The following is a 21917-nucleotide window of genomic DNA, read 5'->3' on the forward strand; positions in this document are numbered from 1 at the left end:
AAAAATGGTCATCTGAATGGGGACTTGCATTGATTTTTGACTTTCATAAACGATCTGATCTCCATACAAATGATCGGGGGTTTTTTCGGGCGATCACCAGCATGTTTACACTGGTCAATAATTGGCAACAAGCGGAACCTGAAAACCCACTTTAATAGATATTTTGCCCTATTGAGGCTGGTGTACTTACTTTACTAATCCACGGCAGATTGGCTGAATAATCCCAATTTTAAAATAAATATTTTATGAGTCCAGCACTGGCAAAAAGGAGCCAATAGCCATCCTGACGTAGCTTTTAAAAGATATCTTTAAAATATTGTATGTAGTTTTGTATTGTGAGGCCTTTCAACAGATCAGCTTTAACACAATACTCTTTATCCCTCTTGGCATCATGTCATCACTGTATTATTAACTGGTCTTATTGGCACAACTGGGGGCGCTATTACCAACCCCCTCATTCAGACATCTGTAAAAGTACATGTTTTACCAGTAATTTTTACGGTTAGAAAATGTACTCGTGTTATCAAGCCACGCCCACTCCACATAGCCCCACACACTGGCAGCTGGAGAGCGGGGTTGCGGGTGGAGAGTGGATGCGGGAGGCGTCGAGGTCGGGGCTATGAAGGGAGAGGGGGGAAACGGATGGATAGAGCAGGATGACGCGTGGGGGCTGTGGAGGGAGAGCGGGACGGCACATGGAGAAGCGGGGCTGTTAAAAGAAAAGTGCCAAACTTAAGTTTTTGGAGTTTTTGTAAATGTGAGTTTTTGAAGCACAAAAATCTGTTTTTTTGGGACGTTCACGCACACTGTTTGAGTAGGATTTCTAATAAAGACCATAGTGCACATATTGCTATTGTGTTTGTCTTTTTTTTTTCAGCACATTTCAGAGACACTTCTGCTTAAAAAAAAAAAACAAGCTTAAAATTTTCTTTTTGATATTGAAAGCCGAAAACAAAACACACAAAAAATTGTAAAACACAAACTAACCCTAAAAATGCTTTAGGCCTGTAAGCCATACTTTCAGACCGGTAAAATCTTTAGCAAAAAAAATGTAGTAGACATTTAAGCCTGGAATTATATGCAGTTTTCATTGCAGTGTTTAATACAGGTTTTTTAGGCAAAGCTAAAAGTAGATATCAAAGAACACGTCCAATTTTGGCTTTAACGTAGAAAACTGCAGCAAAAACTAAACTTTAAAATTCTGTGAAAACTAAGGCTACGTTCTCAAGTTGAGTATTTGGTAAGTTTTTTTTTTTTTATGCTGTGAATTTCTCCTTCGCCTCATTGGGGACACGGGTACTGTGGGTGTATGCTACTACCGCCTGGAGGCTGACACTAAGTGAAAATAAGAGATTAGCTCCTCCTCTGCCGTATACACCCTCGCCCCGATTGCGGGTGGAAATCAGTTCATGCCCCGTGTCCGTTGGAGGCACACGTCTGGTTTTTCTCCAGACTTTTTTTTTTTTTTTTTTTTTAATCCCACGAAGATGAGACAGGGGCGACGAGCCCTATTGAAAGGGGCCGATCTCCCCAAACCAACAACGGGCGAGCACGTGCGAGTGTCGCCTCCACGTATCCTCTCCCGCAACGTGTGACACGTCTGGTCTTTTTTCCCAGACTTTTTTCTTCTTTACTTGCATGATACAGGGGCAACGGACCATAAGGGTCTGATTTCCCCAAACCATCAACGGGCGAGCACGTGCGAGTGTCGCCTCCATGTATCCTCTCCCGCAATGTGGGACATGATTCCGGACTTAGCCCTGACCCACCCTAAGGTATTGAAACCCTAGGCTGTACAGAGGCACAAGCATAGTCCATTCGGCCCCCACTGCACCACCAATGCTAGACGGCGGTGGATGGTCCCTCCTCATCCCTGGAGGGAAGGATGGAGCTAGGGTGCCTGCACCGTCCTATATGTGGACCGCCTCCCCTCTACCTGAGCTGGGAAGCTGAAGCATCGTTACGGAGGGGGATGGCCGGGGAGGGCTCCTGCAGCAGTGTCCACAGGGCTGGAGCCCTTAGCTTTTTCTTCGGGGGTCAGAGCGGCAGCAACTGATGATAACACACACACCCCCGTCGTGCACGGCGGCGGGTCTTGACGAACAGCCATGTATCTCGGCCTGGGACTCCGTGGGAGGTGGGTCCGTCTGCCCCTCCCGTCGTTGGCAGGCGCTGTAAATCGAGCCCGCGGCTTTGGCCGGCACTAGGCCGTGGGCGGAAGTCCCGCCTCCTTCGCATCACTTCCCGCGGCCCGCCCCCCCGTGGCCTGGGCGGGCGCCGGAGAAATTAAGCCCCCGGCTTCAGATCAGCGCTAGGCCGCAAACCGGAAGTACCGCCCCCAGAACTTTTTGCTTGATGGCCCACCCCGCAGCTGTGGCGCGCTTCTTTGAGCTAGAGCAACGCGCCGGCACTTTCAGGACACATGGGGGCACAGGGTAAGTGCTCCCCCCCAACTCGAGAGGCCACGCTACGGAAAAGCGAGGAGTGCTCCCCCCAGCGGTCTGCAGTGCTGATGCCTGGCAGATACAGCATGTCCAAAAAAGTGAAGACGCACATGTTTCTATACGCTGCATGCATCTCTTGTCGGGCCGCTTTTCCACGGGCGCAGAGCAAGCGATTATGCGAAGCCTGCGATTCCAAACGAGCCCAGGAGCCCTCCTCTGCGACCGAGCCAAGTCCCCTGGAGTGGGCCCTATCACTGTCGCAGCCCATGGCATCGCTTACGAGAGCAATCGAGTCCCTTCGCACCCCAGATAGGGACAGTGGCTCGCCTGTCTTAGAGGGGTCCTCTACCTCACAAGAACTTCCAACCTGCAGGGGCCGCCCTCACTCCAGGCAGACGCGGGGGAAACAAACCCACACGGCGTCTCCCGGTCCATCCGGTGCCTCGGCATTCGTGAGTTCCGCTTCTCGCTCTCCTTCACCAGTAGTCGATAGCGAGCAAAGCTCAGATATCGACTCGGACGAACCCCTTGACCTAGATACTCCGGGGTGTCGTGAAACAGTGGACAGCCTCATCGAAGCCGTCAACCAGACTTTGGGGATTGAGGATGATTCCACCTTGGCTTCAGGCCATAAGGTGTCATTTAAGCGAGTTAACCAGCCACATAGAGTATTTTGCACTCACCCAGAGTTCGAGGACGGGGAGCGGCCGGACAGACGCTTCTCGGGTCAGAAGGCGCTCGAAGCGAGGTATCCGTTTGCCCCGGACCTCTTTAAAAAATGGACGGAATCCCCAACGGTGGATCCACCCGTGTCACGTTTGGCCTCTAAAACCCTGTTATCCGTACCTAGTGGTTCTTCTATTAAGGATCCCACGGATCGTCTCATAGAGAGCTTGGCTCACTCAGTATTTGAGGCATCAGGGTCAGCACTCTCTCCCTCGTTCGCAGCAACGTGGGTGGCCAAGGCCATGATTTCTTGGTCAGAATCATTGAACAAAGCCTTGCAGGATAGGGACCTGCCTGCAGAAGTATCAGAGATCGCGTGTTAGACCGCTATGGCGGGGGACTACTTAATCAATGCATCTTGGGATGCGACCAATTGCACGGCACTCGCTGCCGCAAGCGCAATTGCCATTAGGAGAGCTCTATAATTAAGGACATCGTGGGCCGATTCAACCTCTAAGAAGTCCTTGACTTCTCTATCGTATCAGTGCGGCCGCCTATTCAGAGAGAAGTTAAATCAGCTCATCTCTGACTCCACAGGGGGGAAGAGCGGTTTTCTCCTTCAACAAAAGGTCAAGCCGCCGTTTCATCGCCAGTTTCAGGCACGTTTTCGGGCCTTTCGCAACCCCGGGTGGACTACAGCAGCCAATTCCGCCGCTTCAGGTCGCCCCAACCAGGATAGAGATCAACAGGTCTCATATAGAGCCAACCCGTTGGGGAGAATGCGTACTCAGCAGTCCAGGTCCCAGAGATCTTCAGCCAAATGACTCGAGGCATTTGCCAAGCGACACCAGCAAGGTGGGCGGCCGCCTACTCTGGTTTCTCCACGTCTGGCTCACCGTCGCACACGACACAAGGGTAAGAGAGCTGGTGTCCTCAGTACAAGATAGTTTGTCAGGTACCCCCCAAGATGGTTTTTTCTTTCCCGTCTTCCCATGGTGGATACCCGGGCAAGGGCTTTGCTAGGAGCCATCAAATCGCTTCAGCACAATGGAGTCATTTTTCCCGTGCCAGAACACGAAAAGGCCCATGGCTTCTATTCCAACCTATTCGCTGTCCCCGAAAAGGACGGGACTGTCAGACCTGTTTTGGACCTGAAGCTCCTGAACAAATTCATCAGGGTCAGACATTTCCGGATGGAGTCTCTCCGTTCAGTCATATCAGCCATGGGGTAGGGGGAATACTTGGCCTCTATGGGTATCCAAGATGCCTACCTACATATCCCCATTTTCCCTCCGCATCAAAGATTTCTACGCTTCGCCATCAACGGTCTACATTTTCAGTTCGCAGCGCTGCCCTTCGGGCTAGCCACCGCCCCCAGAGTGTTCACAAAGGTCATGGCAGTCGTCACGGCCATCTTGCACTCCCGAGGTATAGTCATCTTACCTTACTTAGACGACCTCATGGTCAAGGGCCCTTCAATTCGGGCATGCGAGGAAAGTGTCAACACCTCTCTATATACTGTTTCCCGCTTAGGGTGGTTGGTCAGCGTGAAGAAATCATTCCTTGTTCCAGCTCTGAGGATTTCCTTTTTAGGTATGATCTTCGACACCTTCCAAGGGTTGGTAATTCTCCCTCAGGACAAAGCCCTAGCTCTCCGGCAGGGAGTCCGGACACTTCGCCAACCAGTCCCTCATACCATCCAGTTCGGGATGAGGATTCTAGGAAAAATAGTGGCGGCAATGGAAGTGATACCGTTCGACCAGTTTCATCTTCGCCCCCTGCAGCATGCCCTCTTGTCATCCTGGGACAAGAACCCATTCACGCTCGATCACCGGGGCCTGTTGTCCTCTCGGGTCAGACAGTCACTCGAGTGGTGGATAACCACTTCCTCCCTGCTTCGGGGGAAGCTATTTCCCCCAGACCATTGGTTGGTGGTCACAACCGATGCCAGCTTCCTCGGCTGGGGAGCGGTTTTTCGCCACCACACGACCCAAGGATGATGGTCGCCCCAGGAGGCACGCCTCCTGATCAACTTGTTGGAGATACGAGTGATTCGGCGGGCTCTGCAACATTTTCTCACCTTCTACCAGGCCGCCCCGTCCGGATTCAGTTGGTGGCTTACATAAATCATCAAGGGGGCACCCGCAGCAGAGCAACCATGCGCGAGGTAGGGCACGTTCTTCATTGGGCCGAGAGGAACCACTCGGTGATATCGGCAGTCCACTGCCCGGCCGTGGAGAACTCTGACACTAGTTCCCTATACACACTCGTAATATCAGAGGGAGGGGAATCTTAATGAGTCATTTGCAAGTCCATACATCCATCATCATTCACACAGTTAGCAACTAGAGTCTATACTAGTGCATGGCCAAGCGGCCATGTGAACCTTTTATTGACAGGACCTTCCGGAAGCTTCCAGATCCCTGAGATGGACCAATCAGATCTGGAGAAGGACCTGTGCATGTGACTCCTGATCTCCAATGGGAGGTCGTCTCGTGAGCATGCTCAGTGGAGCGACGGAAGGACTTAGCCTGTGGAGCAGTTTGCTGCTGAGCAGTCTGCATTGCTATTGCTGACCCAAAGGTGGCAGCAACAGCCAGACCCACAGAGCAGGCCTGGGCAGGGCGTCGAGAACGACGGGGCTGCTGAGCGGTCGATGGAGAATGGGAGACCGCAGAATGTGAGGCTCTGGATTCCTGTTGTGCCGCTGCAGGAACCTGACGCCTAACAAAAACAGGGGATTCCAGCAATTCTGCTGGCCCCAGAATGGCCCCGTCAAGCGTGGTACGCAGATTTAGTGCAGCTGCTCACCGACGTTCCTTGGCGACTGCCAGAGCGCCCAGATCTACTGTCCCAGGGCCTGATCTTCCACCCGAGCTCAGGGGCCCTGTGTTTAACGGCATGGCCGTTGAATCTTGGATTCTAACCCAGGCGGGGTTTGGGCGCGAGGTGGTTGCTACAATGGTTAGCGCCCGGAAGCCTGCCTCAGCACGTATTTACCATCACACCTGGAAGGTTTTCTTTTCTTGGTGTCGAGGCTGCGGTTGTTCTCCACTAAGATTCTCTATCCCCAACATCTTGGTTTTTCTCCAGTCTGGCCTAGACTCAGGGTCAGCCCCAAGCTCCCTCAGGAGACAGATATCGGCATTATCCGTTTTGCTCCAGCACAGAATTGCTACCAATTTGCAGGTGAAGACTTTCATCCAGGGAGTCTCCCATTTGGTACCTCCCTATAGGGCGCCCCTGGACGCCTGGGACCTTAACTTGGTCCTAAGCGTTTTGCAGGAAGCCCCATTTGAACCGCTACAAGATGTCTCTTTGTTGTACCTTTCCTGGAAGGTGGTGTTCCTGGTCGCTATAACTTCTGTCAGGCGGGTCTCGGAGCTGGCAGCTCTATCCTGCCGAGCTCCATTTCTCACTTTCCATAAGGATAAGGTGGTGCTCAGACCAGCCCCTACCTTTCTGCTGAAGGTCGTTTCCTCATTTCACATTAATGAGGATATTGTCTTGCCCTCCTTTTGTCCAGCACCGGTACACCGTGTGGAAAAGGCTCTTCACACGTTAGTGCCTGGTAAGAGCCCTCTGGAGGTACGTGTCACGGACGGCACCCTTTCGTCAGACAGACGCTGTTCGTGCTCCCCGAGGGGAAGGGACTCGCTGCCAGATGGATTTGTTTGACTATTCAGGAGAGGTGCGCCAGTTCCAGCAGGGTTCAAAGCACACTCCACTCGGGCAGTAGGCGCCTCTTGGGCGCTTCGACGGAACAGGTTTTCAAGGCAGCGACCTGGTCCAGCCTGCACACATTTGCCAAACATTACAATATCCATACTCAGGCGTCAGCGGATGCGAGCCTGGGTAGAAAGATTCTCCAAGCAGCAGTGACGCACCTTTAGACAGGAGGTGCATGTAGCTTGGATCGGTGAGTCAACTTCCCACTCAGTGACTGCTTTAGGACATCCCACAATACCTGTGTTCCCCAATGAGGCGAAGGAGAAACATGGATTTTTATGATAAACTCACCATAAAATCCTTTTCTCCGAGACGCTCATTGGGGGACACAGCACCCACCCTGCTAGCCAGTTGGCTCGTGTTTAATTAATATGCTTTTTTATTTCATATTAGGGTGGTTTTTTTCTGGACATGTTGTTACCTGCATTAAGGCTGATTTAGTTGTTCTCCTACTGCTTTTGCACTAAACTGATTTCCACCCGCAATAGGGGCGAGGGTGTATACGGCGGAGGAGCTAATCTCTTTTTTTCACTTAGTGTCAGCCTCCAGGCGGCAGAAGCATACACCCACGGTACCTGTGTCCCTCAATGAGCGTCTCGGAGAAAAGGATTTTACGGTGAGTTTATCACAAAAATCCATGTTTTGGGGAAAAAAATGCAAGTAGCCCATTTTACTTAATGGGTGCAGAAAATCTACATCATCAAAAACTCCTTGTGCAAACCGCAAATTGAGTAGTTGTCTTGCAGTACTGCATGATGTGTACTAGGGGGCGCAGGTATTCTAAAAAAAATGGTATGGGCACTGTTAGGGTTTTTGTAAATACAGGGCACACAGAGGGGAATGTATAAGTAGGAACGATGTAGAGAAGGAAGGAGGATGACCCATTATTGAAATGCCGGGAACAAACTGCCTTTTATACAGCAAAGGTAGGATTTTATGTATTGTTTTAATTCATCATGAGACTATGGGTTAAAAGCTGCACAGGGATCAGAACTGAAATACTACAATTATGTGACCTGTGTCTGATGATACACAGCACGGTAGCAATCGTAAGGGCACAGTTTTCCAGTGTATCCTACTCTTGCACAGTCCTGTAGAGTCGTACGGGGCAGTATATTGTCACATTTGTATAAAAAGTACATATAAAGTCACAATACACTCTACTTTTCATATGTGATACATCTATAATAAATGTCATTGGTGTAACTTTTTGTGCGGTCATATAAAATAACTGCACGCCATAACTCAATGGAAAAGTTGCAAAGACTAGATGTCATACAACAAACATTGAGCTTCTTGGAGGGGAAATAAATAAGTTCATGGCTAATACAATTGATATCTTGCAATGAGCAAAGTGACTTGTGTAGAAAGCCGTCTAACTATTTTATAGGGGCTTTTATGGTCTCCTTTAGTGATGAGCGAACGTGCTGGGATAAGCTGTTGCCCGAGCATGCTAAGGTGCTAAATGAGTGACTTCGGCATGCTCGAAAAATATGTTCAAGTCCCCGCCCATACATCAGATTGCCTAACAAGCAGACACACTCCCTGTATCGGTCTAACAGTCGTGAGACATGCAGCCGCGGCGACTCGATCATATTTTTCGAGCATTCCAAAGACACTCGGATAGCACCCGAGCATGTTCACTCATCACTAGTAAGTATCCCTCCAGCTGGTGAATTGGGGCTAAATATTTTACTAGCAGCAGGCATAGAGCCTAATATTGCTGTTATTTTCATCCCACCATCATTCCATCTTTATTAATAAGCTATATTAGTAATTTGCGATTTTCACACTGCTGACTTGGGCTGTCTCAGAATTTTACCTCCTGTCTTTTGAATAAGAGTTTTCAGCAGGTTCCATATCATCAGAGCCAGGAATACAATGACAGATAACATCACAGCTGATGATATACAGAACCCGCCGAGTACAATAGGCCATGTCACAGCTGACCCTGCTACCTCTCCTTCCACAATGATCTCTGCACATGCTCATTAGACACGTCATTGTAAAATGTTCATTGCTGCTAATCTGCGTGTAAATTTCCTAAAAAAAACAAAAAACATGAAGATGGAGTCTAAAAAACCTCTGGTCGGTGTGATACGGTAATTGCAAGATTTCTATTTTAGTTTTTAATACAAATTGTAATACGGAAAAAAAAAATCTAAAACAGTACATTTAACTAAAAAAAGTGATTTAAAATAATATATATTATTCTGTTTTCTTTACATTACTATCGAGTAGCCATCTTGTAGAAAGCATAGCAAGTCTAATTGGACTTCAGTGCTTTCTGTTTGAATCCATTGCCCCATTCACTAAATAAAAAAAAAAGTAATGTTTCCATTTTTGGTTTAGAATAGAGTAGCTGCCTATGCTATTCCAAAGCAGACATCTGAAAAATTTCCATAGGATTCAGGGCTGCTGTTATTTTGATCAAATCAATGAATCAAAATAACATAAAGACATTGTGATCTTTGACTAACGGACACATTGATCAGATCTCAGGCACTGTAGTGTGAATGCACCCCTACTTCCATGTTCCTGCTGCATCTATGCACCATTTGTAGGTTAGCAAGAAATAGTGGACAGATAAAAAGAGAGTGTAACTACAGGATCTGACTACACAGGGTTTGTTTGTAGTCTGTTACCATGGAGACGCAAAGGCCTGATTGCAGCTCTGCGCACTTAATAGTAAGATACTTGCTTAAAGGGAAGGTGCCGCAATTTTATATTATATGCAAAAAAAGTCAGTAACAAAACATGTTGTTTCAGCAAATGTACTAACTAGGATTTGTTTTTTTGTAGTGTTTTAGGCTGTGTGCCCACGATGCGATTTTTAAGCGTTTTTGCCGCGATTTTCGGCGCGAAAACGTTTAAAAATCTTGTACATGATGCACCCCATGCATTCCTATGGCATTCCGCACATGCTGTGCTAATGCTGCGCTTTTTTCCGCGGCGGAATCGCATCGCGGAAAAAATCACAGCATGGTCATTCTTTTGTGCGGAATCGCAAAGAATTGCCGCGATTCCGCACCCATAGGAATGCATGAGAATCGCTTACTTCCCGCATGTGGCTATGCCCACCATGCACGAAGTGAAGCGTCTCATGTGAGGTTGGTACCCACGGTGTGGAGGAGAGGAGACTGTCCTCCAGGCCCTGGGTACCATACCCCTGTAAAAAAAAGAATAAAAAATAAAAAATCGGGGTATATTTACTTTCCGACGTCCCGCGCTGCCATCCCGGCCTCAGCGTTCCCAGTAATGCCTTGCGGCACGGTCCTGTGATGACGTAGTCTCGCGTGACTCTAGCGGTCTCGCGAGATCGCTATAGCAACGCGAGACCAACGTCATCACAGGTCTCGCAAGGCATCGTTGGGAACGCTGAGGCCCGGGATGGCAGCGCGGGACGTCGGAAGGTAAATATACCCCAATTTTTTATTTTTTTTAATCATTTTTAACATTTTATCTTTTACTATAGATGCCGCATAGGCGGCCTCAATAGTAAAAAGCTGCTCACACTTGTCAAACACTATGTTTGACGAGTGTGACCAACCTGTCAATCACTTTCCAAGCGATGCTTCAAATCGCTTGGAAAGTGCTTGAGAAAATCGCAGCAAAATCGTGGTGAAATCGCGCGGAAAAAAACGCGATTTCTGGGAAGGCGTCCGGTTTTCATTGTGCGTTTTAAAACGCTACGTGGGCCCATAGCCTAAATGTAGTTTTATTTAGGATGCCATCGGAGCAATACGAAATGTCACTGAACTGCTAGCCTAGGGTCTAATTACCCAGAATAGCTTGTTGGCACTCCTACGACATATGCTACCAACAGTGTCCCTGATTTTTTTTTATTCAAATTTTACATGGAATACTATATTCTGTATATTTAGCAGCAGTCAGAGAAACCTCCATCAATATAATAATGGGGTCCAGAGTCTCATTATTGGGTGTGGAGGGGTGTGTGTATAATTCTGATGATGATGAAAGGGGTCCTCCTTCAGTCCCTACTCCTTCCATCTGCAGACCCTTCCGTATGTGTTGTGCATTCGAACCTGGTAAAGGAGGGTACTCTCACAAGACATGGAAGTTTCCTGCTACTAGGGTGGGGATCATATATTATTACAGGACCAGTAACACTACAACGCAGCAGTATGAAGGGTAAGTCAGAAAACCAGGGGGATTCTCCTTGAATTGCATTTGCGCAGATATATGATGTTTGTTTTGAGTTGCAGTCAGTTTCCCTGCAGTCCCATGCAAAACAGGAGATAACAGTTCTCCTATGTCACGATGGGTTATTATGTCAAATGACAACCACAATTCAGCTCTAGGAAATATAAAGATGTATCAGTGCTGTCTGCTAATGGAAACCATCACTCAGACGCAGTGTATATATACAGATGTTGCCGTGCTGAATTTATTGGTAATCTGTTTCATGTGTACATTCAGAGAACGCACTGATTTAGAATAGGTTAGGACACGCTCTATTTTTTTTTATTTTTTTTTTTAAGTGAGTTATGCACGAAATAAAAATGTAAAAAAAAAAAAAGCCAAAAAACTGCAAACCTAAAAAAACACAAACAGAACTTGGATTGTAAATCTAAAACATCACGTCCAAGAGGTGAATAAACATGTTGAATATTATTTTTTTTTTCTTAAATCCAGATGCTGTAACTTTTTCTGTATCTTTTAGATTAATGAGTATATGATCGTAAGATTAATACAGTACGCGCAACATAAAAAGAAAATGAAAAAAAAAAAAATCCAAAAACAGCCACATTCAGACATCCGGGAATCACGTAATTTTTATTTCTTTTTTTTTTTTTGCAGAATGAACACATACGCATCAAAGTCTGCGCTGCTATACAAGCGTCCGTGGTTTTTTTGCGAACCATGTGTCTGCAAAAAAAATTCATAGGCGCGTGTTCGTTTTTGATCGGAATCGCAGATCAGGATTACACATACAAGGCTATAGGTCTGTGAAAATCACGGATGTTACCAGCCTTGCAGTGCCTAAGAGTCCATGGCTAAAATAAACCCTTGTTCCATGGGTTTTTGACATTCCTTAAAATTTATGTACCTGAAAAAAATAAGTAAGTGCTTCTCAAATACATTTAATTGGTCTAAATGAAGTGTATCGTGGCTAAAGTGGTTGGTAAGTGTCCATGACCTCTAATGGCCAGGGTCCCAGATTCCTCTAAATTTGCTCAATCTATAGCATTCTGTACAAGAATAATTTCCACTTTATAAGTTAATGCTTTTTAACCCCTTCCCAACATCCGCCATACATATACAGTGCATATCGGATTTGGGTGCATAAAGTTGGCGTCTCAGGAGCTGAGCCCGCTCCATAAATAGTTGCTGTTGGCTCTGTTACAAATCCAGTACCTGTCTTTGACAGCAGCGACTGGAGCCAGCGCTGAGTACTGCCATTTAACCACTTAGATGCCACTGTCAATCTCTAGCATGTGGCATGTAAGTGGTGGTAATCCCATTGGCATGCCAGTTTGCGATCTATGGTACCAATGAGTTGTCTACTTAAAGCCACCACCATCTTTGTACTCCAAAAAAATAAAAAAGAGATTTGTAAAAAAAAAGCAAACGAAGTTTAAATAACTTCCTTCTTCCAGTACAAAAACAAATTTAATGTATATATATAAAGTATATACACACACATATGCATATATATATTTTATGTTCTTATTTTTTTAAATAATGTTATTGATATCACTGCGAAGTACTATTTATCAAAATCTAAAATTATTCAACCCATATAGTAAATGCCATAAAGAAAGTTAGACTTGCCATTTTTTCTGATGCCATACCTGCATAAAAATGGTGTAAAAGCAATCAAAACATCATATATATATGTACCCCTAAATCATACCTATAAAAACTACAGCTCACCACACATTTTCTCACATGGCTTCATCAATGGAAAAATTTAAAAAAATCAGAAAATGGCAACAAACACCATTTTTCTTTTTTACAAAGTTCATTTTTTTAACCATTAAAATCTATAAAAAAAGGTAGATTTTTTTATCACCATTTCACAGTCCATGTACTTTTTTCCCTGATGTTTTTTTTTACTACATTATATTTATGTAAAAAACAATTGGTGTCATTCAAAGCTACATAGGGCTATGGCCCTTGGCATAAGAGATGGGAAAAGATAAAAAAAAAAATGCAAAATAAAAAAATGTGGCTTCAACGGGAAGAGGTTAATAGCTTATAAAGGTAAGGAATCTTGCACCAGGCAAAGATCTGTACCCGGGCCTTGGGGCACCATTGCTATAGTATGTTGCCTCCATGAGGCATCATTTTCTCCACTAGGAAGATTCTTGGTGAATCTACCCCAATAATAAAACATGCCTCGAGTATGGCATAGTTCAGTATAAATGTGTATACAATCAGAGGCACATGTCGCCATGATGCCCTATGCGCAATATAGATGTGTAGGCGCCATTTTACATCTATGTACAACACAGATAAGTAATGCAGTAATGTGCATGAGGCCTTAGTCTTTTTATCACCTTTTTTTATACTGCTACATTGTGGCGATAACCAGAATTTGACTTAGGCCGAGGTCACACCGGCGAGGAATACGGACGAGTGAGAGGCGTTAAAACCACACATTACACACGGACAAATTATTCTCTATGGGTTTGCTCCCAACAGCCGTATATTTCTCATCTGTATTTTACGGTCCGTGCCAATCGCAGCATGCTGCGATTGTCAGCGTACTACGCCCGTAATACGCCAATGCAAGTCTATGGGTGCGCTAAAAGTACGCATTACACACGGACCACACATGTGACTTGCGAGAAATACGCACCAGGTGTCTTTTAGAAAAGCCGGCAATTCAGTGCGCGATACAGTAAACTCACACTGACAGGTTTAATAAAGAAACGAAAGAATAGATATATACACATGGAATACATATATATATATATATATATATATATATATACACATACATGTCATTGTGACAAACATATATATATATTTATATTTCACAGAGTTCTTCATAGCAGAATAGCCGCTAATTAAATTGCCGGCTTCTATCAAATCATTCCCCAACCCGACATAAAATGACACATGGTTTACAATCAGTAAACCATTTCATTTCATGTTTTGCTATATGTCCTTGACTAATAATTAGATGAGGGTTTGTGTGCAAAATTTGGGAGTTGTAGTTGTTATTTTAAGCGGTTAATTCGTTGTTAAAAAAATGCGTGGGCTTCCCATTGCCCTATAGCGGTGGCGAGTGGGTTAATCTAACAAAGGGTTAATGTCACCATTTGATTGATAGGTGACATTAACCCTTTGTTAGATTAACCCATTCGCCACCGCTACAGGGCAATGGGAAGCCCACGCACTTTTTAACAACGAATTAACCCCTTAAAATAACAACTACAACTCCCAAATTTTGCACACAAACCCTCATCTAATTATTAGTCAGGGACATATTAAAAAACATGAAATGAAATGCTTTACTGAATGTAAACCATGTGTCATTTTATGTCGGGTTGGGGAATGATTTGATAGAAGCCGGCAATTTAATTAGCGGCTATTCTACTATGAAGAACTCTGTGAAATATAAATCTATATATATGTTTGTCACAATGACATGTATGTATATATATATATATATATATATATATATATATATGTATTCTATGTGTATATATCTATTATTTCGTTTCTGTTAGAAACCCTGTCATAGGGATCCATTATATGTCCATTTTGCAAGGCAGCGAGAAAATCTCGCCATACGGATGTCATACGGATTACATACGGTTGCAGACATGCGCAAAATACGCAACCACACCTTGCTTACGGATGACATACGGAGCACTATTTAGGGGTCATTCATCCGTATTACGCATGTAAACTACGGACCATATTTTGCGTCAGTTAGTGTGACCCCGGCCTTAGGGCCAAACTCAGAGGTCCATGTTTCACAGTCTGAGTACATCCACATACTGGTCACATGCACTTATGAGGCCACAATGGCCTATGAGGCTTTGAAGCTTAGATCAGGAGACCCACGGCCAGTCCACGCATTTCGGTCCGTACCCGGACTGTGATACATGGATTTCTGAATTTGGCCTTTATTATCAGATAATTGCTTGAATAGCAATTCTTAAACACTATGCATATGTTTTAACACAGCTCAAAGGAGAAAGAGAGCGGTGTTTCCAAAGGAAAACTTATTCTAAAATGATTGTAATATTTTCTAAGACCTAATTTGTGACAAAAATAATGGAGATTTCTAAGTTGTCCATAGCAACCAATCAGATCCTGGCTTTCATTTTTCAAAAGGCCACTGTAAAATGTAAGCAGGTCTCTGATTGGTTGCTAGGGACAACTGCTTCATTTTACTGTTGTGCTGGTTTTGATAAATCTTCCCCGTATCCGTAGTCTTAAGCTACATACACATCACGGTTTAGGCGTACATTTACATATATGCTCGGACATGTATTATTATTATATTTTATACTTGTCATTCCCCCATATTTGTATCATGTGGTGACTGTAATTTATATCACCGGTCCTTGTATCGTTTGGTTTGGTGTGACGGCCATTTTGTATATTTTAATCTTGCCAGTTAATAAAGAGATTAAAAAATAAAGTACAGCGAGGTATGACGGATAAATAATGTACAGATTTTGGGTTTTATGATATTTTTCGGCAGCTGTGGCTTTCCAATTATCGCTTCGCCTGATGCTTTTTAATATGATGCAACGCTGCGGAGAGAGGGGTTTATAAAGGCTGTTTATTTACAATATGAGCTCATTGATTCCGTCGGCCTCCGGAGAGCCGCTCCGTTCAGTAATCTGTGTGCGGAGCCCCCGTGTCTGCTTCCTTTGTTTGTTAGGTTGTCAATCGGGGGTCCTGCTAAAATGAGGACATTACTTCAAATCGCTTTTCCTTTTAGTATAAAATAGAGCAAAATATCACATATTGGAATTTTACACCGATGCTTATTTGCCAAAATTAAAGGGAACTTCAAAAATCTGGCATCAAGGGTGCTGGATGAATAAATGTGCTGGATTAGCCGACAGTTATTGAAAAGTCTATAATTCTTCCTCAAAGCCCAAACTAAAATCATGAAGTAAAATCTGCTCTTATTGTATTTTTTACATTTTTGCTTTATTAAAGGGAATCTGTCACCCCTTTTTTTTTTTTTAATATGAGCTGCCGGAACCGACATCAGCAGCTTATCTACAGCATTCTGTAATGCTGTAGATAAGCCCCCGATGTAACCTGAAAGATAAGAAAAAAGAGTTATATTATACTCACCCCAGCGTTCGGTCTGGTCCGATGGGGGTCGCGGTCTGGTCCGGCGCCTCCCATCTTCATACGATGCCGTCCTCTTCTTTCCTTCCTGTTGTGGCTCCTGCGCAGGCGCACTGCTCTGCCCTGTTGAGGGCAAAGCAGAGTCCTGCAGTGCGCAGGCGCCGGGAGAGGTCCGGCGCCTGCGCACTGCAGTATTCTGCTCTGCTCTCTATAGGGCAGAGCAGTGCGCCTGCGTCGGAGCCGCGATGGGCAGGAATGAAGAGGACGTCATCATATGAAGATGGGAGGCTCCCTCCGGACCCAAACCAGACCCGGACCGCCCCTTGGTGAGTATAATCTAACTCCTTTTTCTTATCTTTCAGGTTACATCGGGGGCTTATCTACAGCATTACAGAATACTGTAGATAAGCCCCTGATGTCAGTGCCAGCAGCTCATATTCGAAAAAAGGGTGACAGATTCCCTTTAAAAGGATGGCTGGTTAAAACAAGTTATCACCTACCCATATGATAGGTGATAACTTACTGATTGTGGGGTCCGACCACTGGGATCAGCACCGATTAGCAGAACAGGGAATTATTATTCTGGACGGAGCATTAGAACAGAGCGGCAGGTGGGATGCCCAACTGCTGCTCCATTCATTCTCTGAGGGGCTGATAGAAAAATTCAAGCGCAGTGCTCGATAGCCCCATAGAGAGTGAATGGAGAGCACGTCGCACCTGCTTACTGACGCTCCATTCTAACGGATGAAAGTGTCACATTCTGCCAAAAGGTGTGGGTCTCAAGGGTCGGACCCCCAATAATCAACAAGTTATCACTAGTTATGAGCGAACGTGCTCAGATAAGGTGTAGTCAGAGCACGTTCGAGTGCAAATAAGTATCTTCAGCGTGCTCTAATATGTTTGACTACCCGTGGCTGCATGCAAGGATTTCCTGTTTGCTAAGCAATCCCTGAATGTGTTGTGGCTGTCGAAAAGCCACAAGACATGCAGCCGCGGGGACTCAAGCATATTTTTTGAGCAGGCCGAAGATACTCAGTTAGCACCCAAACATGCTCAGATAACACCTTATCTGAACGCATTCGCCATATAAAGGTGCTTCTCAATAAATTAGAATATCATCAAAAAGTTAATATATTTCAGCTCTTCAATACATAAAGTGAAACTCATATATTATATAGAGTCATTACAAACAGCGTGATCCATTTCAAGTGTTTATTTCTGTTAATGATAATGATTATGGCTTACAGCCAATGAAAACCCAAAAGTCATTATCTCAGTAAATTAGAATAATTAACAAAAAACACCTGCAAAGGCTTCCTAAGCGTTTAAAAATGTCTCTTAGTCTGTTTCAGTAGCTCCACAATCATGGGGAAGACTGCTGACTTAACAGATGTCCAGAATGCAGTCATTGACACTCTCCACAAGGATGGCAAGCCACAAAAGGTCATTGCTAAAGAAGCTGGCTGTTCACACAGTGCTGTATCCAAGCATATTAATGAAAAGTTGAGTGGAAGGAAAAAGTGTGGTAGGAAAAGGTGCACAAGCAACCGGGATAACTGCATCCTTGAAAGGATTGTTAAGAAAGGGCCATTCAAAAATTTGGGGGAAATTCACGAGGAGTGGACTGCTGCTGGAGTCATTGCTTCAAGAGCCACCACACACAGACGTATCCAGGACATGGGATACAAGTGTCACATTCCTTGTGTCAAGCCACTCATGACCAATAGAGAATGCCAGAAACGTCTTACCTGGGCCAAGGAGAAAAAGAACAGGACTGTTATCAGTGGTCCAAGGTGTTGTTTTCAGATGAAAGTAAATTTTGCATTTCATTTGGAAATCAAGGTCCCAGAGTCTGGAGGAAGAGTGGAGAGGCCACAATCCAAGCTGCTGGAGGTCTACTGTGAAGTATCCACAATCAGTGATGGTTTGGGGAGCCATGTCATCTGCTGGTGTAGGTCCACTGTGTTTTATCAAGACCAGTCAGCGCAGCCGTCTACCAGGAAATTTTAGAGCACTTCATGCTTCCCTCTGCCGACAAGCTATTTTTGAGATGGAAATTTCATTCTCCAGCAGGACTTGGCCCCTGTCCACACTGCCAAAAGTACCAATACCTGTTTTACAAACAACAGTATCACTGTGCTTGATTGGCAGCAAACTCACCTGACCTTAACCCTATAGAGAATCTATGGGGTATTGTCAAGAGGAAGATGAGAAACACCAGACCCAACAAAGCAGACGAGCTGAAGGCTGCTATCAAAGCAACCTGGGCTTCCATAACCCCTCAGCAGTGCCACAGGCTGATCGCCTCCATGCCACGCTGCATTGATGCAATAATTGACTCAAAAGGAGCCCCGACCAAGTATTGAGTGCATTTACTGAACATACTTTTCAGTTGGCCAACATTTCGGATTTTAAAATCATTTTTTCAAGCTGGTGTTATAAAGTATTCTAATTTACTGAGATAATGGACTTTTGGGTTTTCATTGGCTATTAGCCATAATCATCAATATTAACAGAAATAAACACTTGAAATAGATCACTCTGTTTGTAATGACTCTATATAATATATGAGTTTCACTTTTTGTATTGAAGAACTGAAATAAATTAACTTTTTGATGATATTCAAATTGTGTGAGAAGAACCTGTACTTCAATATACAGTTATGGCCAAAAGTATTGACACCCCTGCAATTCTGTCAGATAATACTCAGTTTCTTCCTGAAAATGATTGCAAACACAAATTCTTCGGTATTATTATCTTCATTTAATTTGTCTTAAATGAAAAAACACAAAAAGAATTGTCCTAAAGCCAAATTGGATATAATTCCACACCAAACATAAAAAAGAGGGTGGACAAAAGTATTGGCACTGTTCGAAAAATCATGTGATGCTTCTCTAATTTGTGTAATTAGCAGCACCTGTAACTTACCTGTGGCACCTAACAGGTGTTGGCAATAACTAAATCACACTTGCAGCCAGTTGACATGGATTAAAGTTGACTCAACCTCTGTCCTGTGTCCTTGTGTGTACCACATTGAGCATGGAGAAAAGAAAGAAGACCAAAGAACTGTCTGAGGACTTGAGAAACCAAATTGTGAGGAAGCATGAGCAATCTCAAGGCTACAAGTCCATCTCCAAAGACCTGAATGTTCCTGTGTCTACCGTGCGCAGTGTCATCAAGAAGTTTAAAGCCCATGGCACTGTGGCTAAGCTCCCTAGATGTGGACGGAAAAGAAAAATTGACAAGAGATTTCAACGCAAGATTGTGCGGACGTTGGCTAAAGAACCTCGACTAACATCCAAACAAGTTCAAGCTGCCCTGCAGTCCGAGGGTACAACAGTGTCAACCCGTACTATCCGTTGGCGTCTGAATGAAAAGGGACTGTATGGTAGGAGACCCAGGAAGACCCCACTTCTTACCCCGAGACATAAAAAAGCCAGGCTGGAGTTTGCCAAAACTTACCTGAAAAAGCCTAAAACGTTTTGGAAGAATGTTCTCTGGTCAGATGAGACAAAAGTAGAGCTTTTTGGGCAAAGGCATCAACATAGAGTTTACAGGAGAAAAAGAGGCATTCAAAGAAAAGAACACGGTCCCTACAGACAAACATGGCGGAGGTTCCCTGATGTTTTGGGGTTGCTTTGCTGCCTCTGGCACTGAACTGCTTGACCGTGTGCATGGCATTATGAAGTCAGAAGACTATCAACAAATTTTGCAGCATAATGTAGGGCCCAGTGTGAGAAAGATGGGTCTCCCTCAGAGGTCATGGGTCTTCCAGCAGGACAATGACCCAAAACACACTTCAAAAAGCACTAGAAAATGTTTTGAGAGTAAGCACTGGAGACTTCTAAGGTGGCCAGCAATGAGTCCAGACCTGAATCCCATAGAACACCTGTGGAGAGATCTAAAAATGGCAGTTTGGAGAAGGCACCCTTCTAATATCAGGGACCTGGAGCAGTTTGCCAAAGAAGAATGGTCTAAAATTCCAGCAGAGCATTGTGAGAAACTCATTGATGGTTACCGGAAGTGGTTGGTCGCAGTTATTTTGGCTAAAGGTTGTGCAACCAAGTATTAGGCTGAGGGTGTCAATACTTTTGTCTGGCCCATTTTTGGAGTTTTGTGTGAAATGATCAATGTTTTGCTTTTTGCTTCATTATCTTTTGTGTGTTTTCATTTAAGACAAATTAAATGAAGATAGTAATACCAAAGAATTTGTGTTTGCAATCATTTTCAGGAAGAAACTGAGTATTTTGTGACAGAATTGCAGGGGTGTCAATACTTTTGGCCACAACTGTAAGTTGCATTCTACTTTGACTTGCATTTGACTTGTCCGCGATTTGTCCTTTTTTTTTTTACATAGCTCTAACATAGTTGCATGAGGGCAATTTGGAGACAAGTTGCACTGTAGATATGCGTGAGAATTGCTGCCACCTGACATGCTGCTGTGCAGCCCCAGCCTAACGCCACGTTCACATGTTCAGTATTTGGTCAGTACATCAGTATTTCTAAACCAAAACCAGGAGTGGGTGATAAATACAGAAGTGGTGACGTGTTTCTATTAGGGTATGTTCCCACAGTCAGTAACCAGCAGCGCTTTGAACGCAGCACATGTTCGCTGCGGCCAAAGCGCTTCCGGCTTTTGAACGCAGGTGATTCCGCATGTGTTAATTGAACCATGCGGAATCACTGCGTCCTATACAATGCACTGGTGATATTTATCTTGCGGAGACTCGCGTCTCCGCAAGATAAATAGACATGCCGCAATCTGGAAAGGCTTGCTGCATGTGCATCTCCACAGGAAAGCCACAGGCGTCCGTACACGCATATGCAGCGCCCCCTAGGGCCGGGGTTACACGATACCGGGTCGGTCATTTCTTAAAGATGTCACGGCAGCAGTGACCTCGTCCGCGGCCCTGGGCGTGCAATGGAAATGATGATGACTTTAGAGAATAAAGATGGGGATAATTCGTGACGCCACCCGTGGTGTTCGGCAAGGAAGGTGACAGCAGACACTGCAAAAGAGACCGCTGGGGCTGTTGGTGATGCAGCAGAGTTGTTACAGCTCTCCACTGGTAGAGCTAAGCCCCAGGGCAGTTATTGGTGTTAGAGATGATGATGGGGGTTGTAGTCGTGGTGCAATGCAGGTGATGCTGTAAATAAGTCAGAGGACACAGTGAAGTGCCGTCTTCACACTTTTACTCATAGATCTTCCAGTTACAATCCCCAGCCGGGGTGCTGTGTCCTCCGGGTCAGGGTCCAGCCAGCTCTCAGGTAATTCGGGGTACACCGTGTCAGAACCTCCTTCAGATGTTCCTTTCCTGGCCGTCTCATGGTGCTGGCTCCCACCCCTCCTGCCCTGCACCTTCACCTTCACACATAGTGTTCCAAGCCAGCAGCCCCGGATCTTGTTGGGCGACGTGCTCTAGGTCCCCTTGATCCTATCTGGCTGCCTTTTCAGCGAATGTGTTGGATGTGACTGCAGCACATGCAGATACTGCAACCTCCGGTTAGCTAGCTGAGTCCTTAGTTTCTCCACTAGTCTGGGACCGGTCCCCTACTGTGACTTGGTCCCTACACCCAACTACGGTCGGCATGGACGCGGGCCCCACGGGTTGATTCCTCACTACCCGTGCCCCTAGGACCCGTTCTTCCTCTCTTCCGCTGAAGCTTATCTTTCTGTTCTTCAGTCTTTCCTTTCTCTCTCGCTACTGTTTGCTGGTCCAGGGACAAGCTCCTCACTGCTCAAGTCCCCAGCTCCAACTCACTTACTCCCTCACTGTCAGTTCC

The 21917-nt window shown here is 45.2% G+C and overlaps 1 protein-coding gene across 1 annotated transcript in view; it reads left to right on the forward strand.

The window, feature by feature from the left end:
- Positions 1–7674: 7674 nt before the first annotated feature.
- The window catches only part of GLIS1 (GLIS family zinc finger 1), a 146938-nt gene continuing 132695 nt past the window's right edge, over positions 7675–21917 (forward strand). The window contains exon 1 of the mRNA XM_073563633.1: positions 7675–7765. Within this exon, the coding sequence (XP_073419734.1) occupies positions 7732–7765 (34 nt within the window). The 5' untranslated portion in view covers positions 7675–7731. The remainder of the gene's footprint in view (positions 7766–21917) is intronic.

Source organism: Dendrobates tinctorius, unplaced genomic scaffold, assembly GCF_039654945.1.
Source record: "Dendrobates tinctorius isolate UK_male_01 unplaced genomic scaffold, ASM3965494v1 ptg000396l, whole genome shotgun sequence".
Lineage (NCBI taxonomy): Eukaryota > Metazoa > Chordata > Amphibia > Anura > Dendrobatidae > Dendrobates > Dendrobates tinctorius.